Source organism: Schistosoma mansoni, chromosome W, assembly GCF_000237925.1.
Source record: "Schistosoma mansoni strain Puerto Rico chromosome W, complete genome".
Lineage (NCBI taxonomy): Eukaryota > Metazoa > Platyhelminthes > Trematoda > Strigeidida > Schistosomatidae > Schistosoma > Schistosoma mansoni.
In genome coordinates, this window is record NC_031502.1 from 2,708,373 (window position 1) to 2,724,337 (window position 15,965).

General features: G+C 33.0%; 1 protein-coding gene across 1 annotated transcript in view; it reads right to left on the reverse strand.

The window, feature by feature from the left end:
• The window catches only part of Smp_153180 (hypothetical protein), a gene marked incomplete at both ends in the record, with an annotated part of 48,097 nt that continues 32,132 nt past the window's right edge, over nt 1–15,965 (reverse strand). Inside the window, 7 exons of the mRNA XM_018799927.1 lie at nt 1–14; nt 182–1,108; nt 3,236–3,319; nt 4,630–4,731; nt 8,375–8,590; nt 14,327–14,501; nt 15,580–15,717. Coding sequence (XP_018653792.1) covers nt 1–14; nt 182–1,108; nt 3,236–3,319; nt 4,630–4,731; nt 8,375–8,590; nt 14,327–14,501; nt 15,580–15,717 — 1,656 coding nt within the window. The remainder of the gene's footprint in view (nt 15–181; nt 1,109–3,235; nt 3,320–4,629; nt 4,732–8,374; nt 8,591–14,326; nt 14,502–15,579; nt 15,718–15,965) is intronic.

Genomic DNA, 15,965 nt, shown 5'->3' on the forward strand with positions numbered 1-15,965 from the left:
CTAACATTTGTACACTGAACGGCATTATCTTTCAACGACTGTGAGACAGTCCAACATTTATATATCCCAGAATCGGTAGTTCCTGTCGAAGTTTTAGAAAGTTTGGTCATCATTTCATTCGATTGTTTATTGAGCTCAAATGAACAATTATACTCCCTTTCGTTTGACGTTAAATGATTACCTGTCAAAAGTTCATCTTCATGTGTCCACCATACAACAAAATCTTGATTCTGAGAACCATTCTGAATAGGTATTTTTAACTGAAATGCATCATCCTCTTCTAATTCGACTTCAAAAACTGGATTATTTTCGACTGTTACCTTATTTTTGTCGATACAATTCTTGAATTCAGTTTCTAATTCTTTAACCGTTGGACAATGAAAACTTACTGGTATGGTTATACTAGGTGCTGGAGACATAGAAGAATTTTCAGGTAGTCTCAATATACATGTGTAATTATATAATTTATCAGGTTGTAAATGATTTGTAGTTGATCGTAAAATAAACCGGTCATTAATTTTAAGCATTTCACATGTTGAACTAGGTTCAATTAGTGTTGAGTTTTGATACCAATTAACTTGAATATTTTCCTTACTATTATTCATCAGTTTCCATACAGTTTCTTCATCAATCTTAACTTGAATTTCTAAAAGTTTACCTATTGGTAAATCTAATTCTTTGGTAATTGGATTAAATACATTAGTCTGCATAAAATTTGTTAGTTTCAGTTGATCTGATTCATTGTCGTTTGTATTATTTTGATCTAGTTTAGCTGTTAGTATATTAACACAAAAATAAACAGCAGTTTCAGTGCCCTCAAAAAGACGACAACGACATGAATATGTTCCTGAATGTATCAAAGGATCAGCATTTGATATAAGTAAACGTGTATCACGATCTGACAATATCATTTCAGCGCCTATATCAGGTTTCATTGGTGCACCATTCATATACCAGGTTGTTTCATAAGCAACTGGACCAGTTATAGTAAATGATGCATTGAACTGAATTTGTTCACCAGCATTAACTGTTAATTGTTTAGCACAGGTATCAGTTCCTGTCAAATTGGTAGATGTGGTTGTTAGTTGTTGAGTTTGATTTCCCCGATCTAGTCAGGTAATAGAAATAAAATATAATTAACTATTAAATCTACGAATTTCAAATGAGTATGACTATAAACTTTTATCGTCTTGATAAGTTATAAACTATAAGTAGTGAAAATGTTGCTCGTCTGACGCCTTTGGCCAACAAATCCCTTCCACAAAATAGATGAAAAAGTGTCTGGATGTAGGACAATTTTAAATGATTTCAGATAAATATGACAGTTTATGCTAATATGATCAAAAATATGTTTAAAATCAAACTCACTATTCTATTTGATCAAATGGAAAAAATTAAATGCATAGGCTTCCTAACAAAGATAAACCAACAGTTTCCTTGGAATCGTCACAGAGATTAAACGAAATATAGAATATGGATTTACTATCAAGAATATCCATAGGAATATAAGCATTCACAGAGAATTTTAGGATAGTTTATAACATCTGACTTATACTCCTACCATAAACGAAATAGAATGGTCTGAATTTATTGATCAGGCTTTAAATACAGAAATAGCTTTGATCTAATTTATCATTGATATTTTATTTAGTTTCCTAAAGATGCTGTGGATAGATCACCCAGTAAAACTCTGGAACTAGTTGAATTTCAATCACTGAAGTCATTACACACATAATTTTACAACTAATGTCTATTTATCTGTGGCTCAATCTCTGCGAAAATATTATTCAAAGCATAGCGAACATCCACATTATTCTTGGGATTTTGAAATATTTTGTTTTTAACTGAGTGAAAAAAGACTAGACTTCTTAAATAAGCCTAATGAGCTCAACTATACTGATATTTACTAATAGTGTTGTGCTTAGTTATTGTATCTGAAAAATATCTCAGAGATTACATCTATGTTGTTGAAGCGTCATAAGCGAAATCTACCTCCATTCTTTTTTGTGCAAACTGAAAGATGTAATGACAAGGGAAAACAAACCGAACATTCTTTATGTAATCAACTTTCACAACAGAAAAAACATACCTTTGGAAATAATGATAAACCTTTTCGTTTATGCAAATATCTATTAGTGTGTCTAAACTCAAGGCATATCTGACTTCATATTAATTCATGTAAACATTTTTAGACACGAATCAGGCTCAAGAAATGTTGAAACCTTAATCGGAGATTAATTAAAGAAAACCGGACTCAGTATGATAAGATAGAATGTCAAAATCGAGATGAAATATAATCAGGAGGATCATAAAAACGGATAGAAACCAGTTGGAGGTGAAGGGCCTATAGAGCAGTTGGGTGTGAAGGAATAGCAGTATGAAGAAGAAAGAAAACTTAGAGGAATTAGGATCATGCTAGAAGAAAAGGTTGCACCAGTTTCTTTTCGACACAATTCTGGTTTTTCCAGACATTAAAATAAACATAATCTACCAGCGTATGCACTGCTGAGACGCTGGTCATCCACTAATTCATGCCCGAACTCTGAATGCGAAAACTACACGTTCAATCTATCATCCTTTCTTGGTCCTGGTTCTCTTTTGTAGTATGTTTTTTCTTTTAATTACTGTTTAGTAATTTTACACCGTAATCAGTTATTATTATGACCTTTATGTTTTTCACCTTACTTCATATCTGTCAAGCGGACAATTATCTTTCCTGATTCTGACCCGTAAATTATTTTCATCCTTCTATTCCTTTCTAACCCCTTGAATACTGCACAACCTAATTTGATATTTAGAGTCTTGAATCACTTTATGATGTAATCTTTTCTATCCTTCTATAGACGTATATTTACCATACAACTATAAATACGAAAGTAAATAATTTCGCCGAAAAGAAAAATTTCTTCTCTGCACTCTAATTTTATTCTATAACACATTGGATTATATTAGTTATTCGGGTTTAAATTTAGCCAAAAGTTAAACAATTATCGTTTTTATCGATGTTCATCAAAAAACTAATAGTTTGGCGTCTCGACTCTTAAAAATTTTTTCAGCATAGTCTAGGGAACCGAATTAACTTAGTTCTAGCAATCTACTGAAGTACATTTGAATGAGCTACTTTCATTTTATCCAGGCATCTGGCGTTAAATAGTTTGACAGCCTAACGTTTAATTTTTAGTTGGTAAAATCAATAAAAAATATATGATTTCAAGATAATACAGTCGTAACTTACTTTCAGGAGACATTTGGAAGTCTGCAAGAGATTGTTGATCCTCTGAAAAAGGTGTCTGTACACCATCCAATGTTGAATAGGATTCTTAATAATGAAAAAAAGAAAATCTAGTGAAAATTATATGATCTAAAATTACAAGTAATTAAGATGAAGTCAGGATTTTTCTCTGAACGGACACATGAAAACTTTGGTGATAACCATAAAAATAAGTTAGCTCAATAAGTTCCTACATTATTCCACATGATTAAAATAAGTGTATTGTATCAATCTACGTTTAATGGTTAGATAACTGTTATACTTCATAAGATTACTAGTACCAGCCAAGAGATTCGAGATCTAATTGAACCAATGTAGCGAATAATTTCAAACAAATGTACACCAGGTCTTATGTTTAATTTCACCCTGCTAACTAATAGCTGAAAAATTATTCAAAATGAACAAAAAGTGGACAGCCTTTACTTATTGTTAAAAAGGAATTTTAGCAAAACTATAATTTATGGTTGAACTAATAAAATTTAAATTAACACGTCTTGGATTTAGACACTAAATTCATTCGTCCATACTGCTGAATAGGTATGAGGAGAAATTCCACTCTCGTTCTCAGTTTTGACCTTGCACATGGAAAACAACCAAAATGAAACCGGAATTATTATTTACACTACCGTAATCCATGATGAAGGACGTTTCGTATTCCGTCTATCTTGCTGCCATACATGAAAAATCTAATGTTTTCTACAACGGAAATAGCAATATCAACTTAGAGTCCAGCCATTTTTAGGGTTTTTTGCCGCACATGGTATACAGTAGATAAGAAATATTTTATTTTTACGACTAAGAAATGGTTTGAGACCGAATGAAAGATCACCAGTTTTTATTCTTGTTAGTGAAATCGGGTACGATTAAGTATAAAGTACTTAAGACTAAGTTTTACTTCAGCTTTTTATGAAGCTGACCTAAGATGGATAATATCTTCTGCATAAAATAGTCATCGTCAATTCCACAAGTAGAATCTTTTGACAATGTCGTTGTAAACCAATTTAAAATTATAACTATATGACATAAATATCACGACTGAAAAACTGTTAAAATCAATCGTTATATAAAAATATCATGTATCTGTCAGATTGTTACCATGGCAACTCTAAATTCTAGGCTTTCAATGAATTCGAATGCCATACACAAAACAAAGGTACTCTACACTTATATAATTAAATTTTTTTATATTTTATATTTTAAAGCTAAATTGTTTACGAACACCTCAAGATTAAGTATAAAATTATTTCAAATAAAATTTAAATTTATAAGCAAAGATGGATAGCAGCTAGCAGTGGAATCCAGGACGCGCGTTTCGTCCTATTTGGGACTTGTTATATTAAATCACTGAAACAACTTACCGAACAGATTTGTAGATGGTGCTTGATCTTTTTCATTCTCATCTATTGGTTCTTCAGCAGTATAATACGATGAGGATGAAGTAGATTTTTGATTGAATGAAGCTGTAAATTAAATAAGGTTCAAGTAATCTTTTTTATGAAGGTAATTAATTCAACATTTAAACATACTAGTATGATGACTTATGTGATTTTGATTGCAATACTTAGTTAATACACTTTATTCATGTGTTTTCATAAACTCTTTTTCATTACTAAGCAGTAAATAACGAAAGAGACCATCTGTGTTATTGAAGAAGAAAAAAGGCATTTCAACAAAGAAAAGTAAGTAAATAAATCCATATTAGCTTGCTACAAATTAAAAAGAATAACTAGACGATTAAATATGAAGATTCATTATTATTAAAGTTAATTAAGTTCAGCTAAATGTTTAAAATGTTATAGAAAATCTTAAGAAAGCCCCCAAATGCCCTGGTACGGTCGAGAGTGAGGAGGTGCCGCCCTCTCTCTCGAAATGCTCTCACACGGCCACGTGTATACAGACTGCCAGGAAAGTCCTACTCACTGCATTCTCGTGGCGGAGGTGTTTTTTACGAAATCGTGAGGACGAAAAGGGAATGCCCGGCGCCCTAACCGGGCTGGTGGACACGGCGAGTCCACCTAGGGGAGTTGGAAAACCCTGATTCCAAACCAATGGTGCACATGGGCTCCAGTACCCTGGGAGAACAAATGATGTATGAACCAATTGTTGGTCAACGACTACCATGGAAATGCATCTCCTCACGATGCTCCACTGCCTTGTTAGTTAGACCTTTAGGTAAAGACTCGTGGTATGGCCCCCTAAGAAAACCATCTGCTTCGATCTGGGCAGCCGGAGAGTATCACAGCCCACACACAAATAAATGAAATGACGATATCTACTGACAGTACTATTCACGCTCCTATTAAAAGTCAGACGATTCACATTATTATTAATAATAATAATATTATTATTATTTACCTCGTCACTCATTTGTTTTTATGCCAATTTGTGTATCTTTACTTTTCAACTTATGCAACAGCTCGCCCATGGCGGAAACTCTGTTCTATCTAAACGATATCCAGTCACTGTCTGATCGAAAGTGAATGCTTTCACCTAATACGAATACTGAACCAGTATTTCTGAAACCACGTACACCGTTCAAACTGGCTTCCTTCAACGTTCGTATACTAATGCAGATCGGAAAACAGATGGGGCTGGCTATATCTTTAGAAAGTCTTAATGTTGACGTTTGTTGTCTATCCGAGACCCGTATTTAAGACTCTAGTCAAGTACTGCAAATTCGCTCTTCGTCTGTCGCTTCAGAAGGCTCGTTTTACGTGCGTTTATCCGAGGACCCTGTGGCATCTTCGTCTGGTCTTGCTGGCGTTGGTGTCACACTAAGCGCTAGAGCTGAGGTAGCATCAATCGATTGGATCCCCATTAACAGTCGGTTATGTGCTGTTAGATTAGAAAGCTCCATCAAAGTGGGAAGAAATCGGCGTGAGAAATGGTGTCTTTTCGTCATCTCTGCCTTTGCCCCGACAGATTGCAGCCCGGATGCAATAAAAGATGAATTCTACTTCCAATTAACTGTTCTTCTCCAGAAAGTGCGTTTGACAGATATTGTAGTACTAGCCGGAGACTTGAATGCACAGGTCGGGCGTCTAGGCACCAAAGAGAGTCGTCTAGGTGGCCGATGGGGACTTGTTGGTCGCAGGACAGATAACGAGGACCGTCTACTGCAACTGTGCATAGACTACAAGCTGTTTCTGGCTTGCACTAACTCCTGGAACAGCCAACGCCGATGTGCCACCTGGCGTCCTCCCTCTGCATTTCAAGCCTGGATTCAGATTGATCACATCGCGATCAGCTACCGCTTGCGTGGTTGTGTACAAGACTGCCACTCCTTTTGGAGTGCCTATCTGAACTCTGATCATGCCCTGGTCTGCTCCAATCTTACCTTACTTTTCAGTGGCCAACAAACTGACCGTCATCAACGGATTGATGTCAGTAAAATGGTTGCAACTTCTATTGCAAGTAAGTATCGAGTCGAGCTAACTTCTAGGCTAGCTACCATCCCACGAAAAAGTATAGATGAGCATTGGTTACAACTGCATGACGCCATGAAAATGGCGAGTAAAGTCGTTTGCGGCTTCGCGAAACGTCCCGCTTATAAGCACTGGGTTTCTTTAAGCTTTTTACAACTCATCGAAGCTCGTCGGTCTACTCCGGGTGACTGTGAGTTTGACCACAAATGAAGGCTGTTACGCAACGACATTGGGCAAAGCTTGCGTAAGGACCGAGAAGCCTGGTGGTTGGAGCGTGCTAATGAGCTGGAAGCAGCAGCTGCATCTGGTAACTGCCGGAAGCCCTTTCAACTCATCCGAGCCATTGGCAGTAGGAAGTCTGGTGTGAATGAAACAATCTGTGAGGATAACGGGATACCAATCACTAACATCTACCGACGTCTTGGACGATGAACAGAATTCAAATGAAATGTAATCATAGAGGTTATGGAAACTATAATTTTAAACTTCAGTTTACCGAAGCCATTACTCTCTATCTTTCCTTTTTACCCATAACCGTATCATGTATGAGACAGTCATTTACTGAAGATGGTCGCACAATATTGTGGAATGGTTGAAGTAAGACATTAACGACGTTTTATGCCGACATAGTGGCCGAAAGGTTAGGCGCCGAGGTTCGAAACCAAATATCCTGGGTTCGATTCCTGCGTGCGGGTCCGCTTATGTATACTGCTGAGGAGCTCATCACTAGTACGAAAAGCTAGTCTGATGGTCCTAGGTTCTCAATGGTTTATGAACCTATATTGGTGGGGAAAATCAAACTGTCTATTCAGTTTATCCTCTAGATGCCAATAATCAAAATGACGTATGTTAGATGGTCTCAAAACGTATGTAATAGACAAGTAAGTTTGATTCTGATTACTTGGTTTCCACTGAAGTTCTATGATTTGAAATAATATTATCTAATATCAGAGTAAGATGGTCACATGATTTTTTTCCAGGCTTTACGGTTGGAAATCTGTTGTTGTTATTCATCAGGAACTTACTTTTAATGAATCAAATGTTTAAAGCGTTTTCATCTCTCACATTTAAAATATACAGTTAAGGAAAAAGCTTTTAGAAATGCTTAACAAAGGTGGTGTAGAGGACAAGTTTAATCTTGTAGGCTAAAACCTCTGTAAAGGAAACAGGAGAAGAGATTTATCTTCTAACCTTTTGAGATTAATGTTTACATTAGAAGAGCCCATAAACATTCTATTCAAGAAACACTTTTCTACATATTAGCTTTTTGCTGTTAGAAAACTGATTTCCTAACGTTTTTAGTAAAGTTTTCATTTAACAAAGTAATGCTAGCAAAAGTTTATCGCATATTATATGTAAGAAGAATCTGTTACATAACAAGATGTTAAAATTAAAGGAAATAAACATGAAATATGAACGTCTCAATTATCAAAGACAGCACTTCTGTCAGGAAAATGAAGTGAAGAATTAGTGATCATCTACAAACTGTCTAACAATCAAGTCGAGTTCCTTATTAAAATAATCAATCCGGTCTTAATGATGACGGATATAGAACAATAGAAGTGTATGTTATGTATGTTATTTAAAGCACCTAGGAAACTATTAAGAGATATTTGAGAATATTCATATTTCATCATATTTCATAATCATCAATTAAATAAACAGAAGGGGTACTTACTTTTAATCACTTCACATTTATCTATATGTGATAGTTGTGTTGTATGAATATTTTGAGTATTAATTTGTTGAATATTTTCTATTGCATCAAAATACATTTCATTGATAGATTCACTAGGACATGGAGATAGTTCCATTATTCCACTGAAACGTTTCTTTGAATTCCAATATGCTTCAATATGTGATTCAACAATTGATTTTGATATATTTGCACTTTCTATAGAATTATGAACTATGAATGGGAAATTTTTGTTTTAATGAACGGGAGATTTAAGAAATTATACTGCAAAATAACCATGAAAATCATTGAAGTGAACTAGGGTTTTCTAGATACATCATTTTTGCTTAATTAGATAATTCTGAAGGAACAGGAAAAAAAATCATTCAAGATCTCTACTTCCTAAAATCTCCTCAGAATTCGTCATTTGGTTTGCTTTCAGTGAAATGGCCTTGTTTCTGTTTGATATCGAAATAAAGATACTAATACTACAACTGTTAATAATAACAACAATTGTGGAATCGATTGTGTAGGTGGTATATTGAACTAAAGATACACACTTTCTAACTAGATTTCCATATCCATGGGCCTATTTGGGATGATCTGTGTGTATGTGTATAATAGGACGGAAGAAAAATTAAATGTATTCACAATAATGTAGGCAAAACATATTTTCTGTGCACCACATATAAACATGGACATTTGTGCAGCCTGACACCGATACACTTCAATGTGCAAACAGAAAAGGGCAGAAGAATTGAATATCGAATCTTGAATTTTGTCCAGAAGAAAAAAAATAGAAACTGTAATAAAGTATTTCAACTTATTTTAAGATATCAGAAAGTGGTATTTACTTGGAAATTAACTTACACATTCACAATTTATGACAATTATATATCTTACCATATAACAACATTATTTAGACGAGAGCGAATGTACAACAGATATGCAAGCTATTCGACCTGGTTATGGTTAGTTAAATTACTACTACCATGTTAGATTGAATAGCTTTCACTGATATTTGCAACAAATTTAATGAATGGACATTGATTTCTTTTATTTATTAGAAGCGAGAAAACATTCTGATAAACGTTCAATGAATCAGTTAACAAGACATAATTCTATATGATATCGTGCAATTTCCCAGTTTACCCATATTAATCAATGTATGTTCCCAGTGCTATCTTACAAAATGATCATTCTGTCACAAAAATTTAACTCAGAGTCACGTTGAAAGATCATTAGGCTTTATGTATTGAACTAGTGGTGAAGCCATTGAAGGGATAGGTTAAGTCAGTATAGCCATTGTTACCATCAACTATTCATTTTATTTCCATAGTATAAATAACTGTCAATAATTAATTTGGAAAAAAGTCAAAAATTTAAATCATCCATTCTCTTATGAAATTACGTATTGTTTGGTGGTAATACATTCTTTTATTTAGATATTATCCCAAATGACAAAATAGACATCATTAAAGCATCTACTTCATATAACGCTACATCATCAAAACTGTTCATCAGTGTTAAATGCTGTTTTTATTATTTCTAGGTGGTGTTTAATTTATCAGCGTAAGTAGAATGCTAGTTTGATCCGACAAAAAACGGATTGTTTTTATAATATAACAAATACTGCACTTATGTAATTTTTTGCTTAGGAGAAGCTATATGTTATTGTAAGTGATTAGAAAAATTACGTTTAATTTATTGCATTATACTGATCATTGTTGGTAGCCTTCAATAATCCCTTAGTAAAGTCCTCAGAAGCCTGAAAGAATACTGAAAATAAGCTAACAAACCAGATTGCTTTCGAATGGGAGAGCGTGAAGAACAACAAGTGATGTTATTTTCTTTCTCCTGATTGGATAGTTGTCGAACTCGTGACCAAATTTTTCATGTTTTACAGTAGCTTCTAAAAGCTCAAGGTTACTTATAATCATATGAATACCCTTGATTTTGGTACACATTCTAACCTTCGAAATACAGTTTGTTTTCCTAATATTCTTGTCTATTTTAGGGGACTAGGAATTTGCTAGGGATTCTGTGTTTAAGTTTTAAAGTAGTAGACGTAATAATCATATGGGAGTAAATTATCGATATTGTTATGATATTTTAAAGAAATGTCGAGTGGCAAACATATTTTATATCTTGCAAATATTTCATCCAAAAAAGGTGTTCTTTAAAGTAATTTCATAAACTATATAATCTCATTTATAAGAAATGAATATTGTGATGAACGAGTTTGTTTGTTTGTTTGCATACCCTATACACGATAAGTAGAACATATGATGTAAAGTAAAATTTGTTATTTAGTAAATCATAATGTTGAACTGAAGGTACATTTCACCAAGATCATAATTTTTAATACAAATGTCAAGACAGTTCTGCTGTATGGGGCGGAGACGTGGAGAACTATGAAAGCCATCATCCAGAAGATACAGCTGTTTACCAACAGTTGTCTACACAAAATACTTCGGATCCGTTGGCCAGACACTATCAGCAACAAGTTACTGTGGGAGAGAACAAACCAGATTCCATCCAGTGGAGGAAGAAATCCGGAAGAAGCGCTGTGGGTGGATAGGACACACATTGAAGAAATCACCCAACCGCGTCACAAGGCAAGCCCTCACATGGAATTCTGAAGGCCAAAGGAGAAGAGAAAGACCAAAGAACACATTACACCGAGAAATGGAGACAGACATGAGAAGAGTGAAAAAAAACTGAATAGAGCTAGATATTAAGGCCCAGGACAGATCGGGTTGGAGAATACTGGTCAGCGGCCTATGCTCCATTGGGAGTAACAGACGTAAGTAAAGTAAGTAAAGACGGTACATTTTATATTTCTAGCACCCATCATTTTATATCTATTGATGATGACAAGTCAATATTGTTAATAAAATTTAAAAGTATTTCGATGTGAAAATATTTATGAACGGATTAATGAAAATAAAGATAACAAATCTTGGATTTTGGCGCTAAATTGATCCACCCATATAGTTAGATAGCGTTTTGAGATTATAGCTAACATCAGTTAGTGATGAAAACTCTAAATCCGAATCCTAGTTCCTCACACTAATTTATAATGCTCTTTTGACTTTAGTAAGCAGGTGAACGTTTTAAAGGTCACTTTAGGACCCCAAAATGATCATTCATAAATTATAGTCTAATCAATTTTTATTTTTGAAACTACTGATGAGGTTTACTTCTTTAAATCTTTATATGGCATAAAAATAGATTAAACGTACTTTAAAATAGCAGACATGAAGCTTTGAATTCATGGAAATGTTTAGTTGCTAATAGAATCCAACCGATGTAAGTAGTTTATTAGGTTACAATTAATTTCTTCTTCTATTTTAAAACTTACCTCTTAAGTTCTCTTTCTGTTGATGTTAATTACTTAAAATTAGACAAAATACCCCATATAGTCAATGTAGTAACCATAGTTAACCTTTTGATCTAGTTTATTTTTACCTACATTATGAACATGGTAACATGATGTTGATTAGTCGTTTAACAGTTGATATGAATCAAGTAAACCATGAGGATTGAATAGTTAACAAATAATCAGTTCAATCAGTTATTTATAATTGAATTACCTAAGCTTTAATTAACTATGAGATTATTTGTTCATACATTAATTAAGTATATAATTTAGGCGGCCTATGTTCCTCCACGAGGGGTAACAGACGTAAGTAAGTAAGTAATATAATTACTTTTATTATGTTGGTAATTAATACACTTCTAACTTATTCCTTACAACAACTGTTTTAATTATTATTTATGTTCAATTCTTAACAATGGTTCTTAGTAGTAATGTACCATTTGAAATAAATTGCCTAAATTCTAAAAAACATAATCATTTATATAAATCATATTCAAATAGAAGTTACATTATATTATGAGGATTTAAAGATAAGATTGAGTAAGCTCTAAAGATTTATGTATAAATCCAATACACCATGATGATGATGAGTATTGAACGTGGTGCTGATCATTTCAAATAAGTTACACTATTCTACCTTCTATTCTATATTCAGTTTCTTCACAATGTACGGGTTTATGTATTCTACTTTGAAACCAACTTTAGTTGCATATAGTCTAGTGCCATTATTCAACTTTCTTAACTGAAATAGTCAAATTGGTGTTTTTAAAAGTTACTTACTGGTTAATTTCTTGGATTACATCTTATTATTCTGATTAGAGAGTGATTGAATATGACAAATATAATAGCACTATCATTTACATAATATTATTTACATTACTATTTAAAGGTTAATTATTCTACTTTTAACAAAAATGAATGATAAACACTGATCTAATCTCTAGTCTATATTAAAATTTATTCATTTCACTCTATAATAATTGTAATGGTATAATTATACGATAATGATAACGTTGAGTCTATATCCCTCGTCAAGAAGGTACAAATATTTATAAACAGTTATCTACACAAAATATTAAACATTCATTGGCCGGATACTATCAGCAACAGCGTTTTACGACAGAGGAAAAACCAGCTTCTAGCTGAAGAGGAAATTAGGAAAAAACGTTGGAAGTGGATAGGACATACATTAAGGAAATGACCAAACTGCATCACGAGGCAAGCGCTAACTTGCAATCCTGAAGGGAAGCGGAAAAGTGGAAGGCTGAAGAACACATTACTTCGGAAAATAGAAGCAGATATGAAAAGGATGAATGATGACTGGAAAGAACTGGAAAGGATTGCCCAGGACAGGGTTGAATGGAGAATACTGGTGAGTGACCTATACTCCTCAAGAAGGGGTAACAGAAGTAAGTGGATTTATTTAACTTTTATATTTTTTGAATTATTCATTATAGTAAAAGAAAAGACATCAAGTTTATTTATCAGGAGTCAGGCTAGAGTTTTAGAATAAGTTGATAACCCTATTTCGTTTTCCTTACCAATTGATATCAACTGTAATGAAAAGGATTAGTATTAGAAATTAGGAGTTTAGCTAAAGCTATGAGTTAAGATTGCGGATTAGGATTAGGGTTTGATTACTTACTGACTTCAGCTTCAATACTACAATGAAACCTTGTTACCCTTCTGTTTAATAACTGGAAAAAATTAAAGATGAGGTAAGAGTTATTGGTTGGAGTAGGAGAATATTAATTAACTACATAAACGTCTTTGACAATGCGTTGAATTGAACTCATCAAATAATCTAACATACAATTTGTAATGGATGCAGGTACTCTTTGTAATTTAGTTTAGAAACTATGTCCTATCTACTATTTGGCTGCATTATAGATATATATCTTTAATGAACTTTAAGCATTTCAGGGTACAGATATCGTCAATTTACACTTAGTTTATGATAACGTTCTAGCTATCTTTCACTGAGCTTTCAGTTTCACACAAAAATCTATAAGGTTCTATATTAACTGTGATTAGTTTACTCAAATCCATCAGTACAATATACTGTTATCACCTAATATCACTTAGAAAATAAAGTTTCTACTACACTTTGTACGACCGAATAAAGGCCAACTCAATGATAATGGGAAACAAAGCAAATATTTTAACAACCTAATTAGTGCTAGAAATTCATAAGCGATTTCTAGAGGTATTTTAGGTATCTCATTGTTGGTAATAGGTACCGAATTTTGATCAGTTTTTGTTGGGTTATATGTACACTGTGCGGACTGGATCGTTACAGTTAGGTATTTCTAGATTAAGAATTCCAAATAAGATGAACCAGCTCTTCCAAACTGCACACGAAATCACAATCCGTCGATCATAAATTTCAAAAATAATCGTATGCACAATATAAACTTCTAATTTTCTAAATTTAACTATGAATATAAGCTCTAAGACAAGAATTTAATGCGATTAATTATATTTCTTGACAAATCCTTTGTAGAAGTAGTCAACAAAATCATAATTTACTGAATCATTTAATAAGCATTGTATACCGAAGTTCAACAACTCACGTTTTTCTTTTATTGCATATCTTATATCTTCAACCCATGCATTACGACTTATAATATTAGGACAAGTGATACGAAAAATTAATTTAATTGGAGCTTCGCCTGATATATTCCATAATTCAAATGATGTTTCATCATTCCCATCGTTGCCATATTCACCAACACGAAGTTCATCAAGCTTTAAAAGATAAAATAATAAATTTCTTAAACAGAAAACATTCATTAGAAATAAGGGTATATTGTAGGTTTAAACTAAGAGAAATCGAATATCAGGATGTGATTATTAATTAATTAAGTAGATTAAATTTATATGGCATGATCGAATGTCATTGAAAAAAACTGATATATTACGAAATAATAGTAGTTCAATGGTTTAGAAGTTTTAGCGTTCTTGCTCGAGACCGAAGTCCTAAGGTTCGATTCCTTGTTGTTGTGTCGTGGATGTTCACTGCTGAGTGGTCCCATGCAAAACAGCTGTTCAGTGCTTATTTGTTTCCAGTATTTGTTTAAATAAGATCATCTGGTGATGCTAAATGATATATACTATGAATCAAGGCACTGTTATGGACAATCTACCCATTGACAGTTAGGATTATTAGTCATGTATAAATAAATTACTAAACTACTTTTTAGTGATTTAGATTTAAGAGCTAATTATCTACTTCACTAAATTGAAAATGTTCATAAGTGAACTTATTTCTTTCAAAATGATTATAGAAAAGCAATAATCCTACAATGAAAAGGTTTTCCATTATGATCTATCATTGATCGGTTCATGATTTCAATGAAAGAACTAAGCATTTAACCGTTACACTACTCAGCTGGCATTCGAGGATTTATGCATCTAACTTAGCGATAGAGTGTGACAAACAGTTGTTACCATAGATACTACATATCTCATCATCGATACTTATGTATTGTCTGAAAATTTGAATTCACTATATGGAATAATAGAAACATAAGTTGCATTCAAAATCATTGAAGTTGAATTTCAGTCTTGATTCTCCGTCTTACACTAGATTTCTTTTCAAGAAATAAACATATTTCTCCAAAATTATAAGGCTAAAATATTCACTCAGCCTAACCATATATATACTTTATATGTAACAAAATATTAGAGCTAAGGGAAGTATCACAAAGAATCTGAAGTATTTTGACTAGGAAAAAACAGTTGGAGGAATCATTATGAATTAGATCAATAAAAAATGGAATGTTATATAGGTTATATGTGGGCTTACATTAATTATCCTATTCACCTTCCAACAATAAACTGAATTATCTTCATTGACATTTTTAAGTGATAATAAATGATCAGGTAAAAGAATTAATCTTTCCATTTTCATTTCATTTTGATCTAGTTGAATATTTTTGTGTTGACCAATTTTAATATCCGTCTTTTTTTAAAAAACCAAGGATGTTCATATGAAATGAAAGAAAGTAAAGATGTAGACAGTTAAGAGTTGGTAAGATTAATATGAGAATATCATACATTAGAACTTACAGTTGAAAGATGTTTCTAATTGAACAGTTTTGGATAAGTTATACAGTATATGGACGTCACAAGGGGGTTTTGTGGAGATTTTAGTAATTTGATATAGTCAAGATCATGAGACAATTAAAGCTAGACCACCGTGGAAAACCT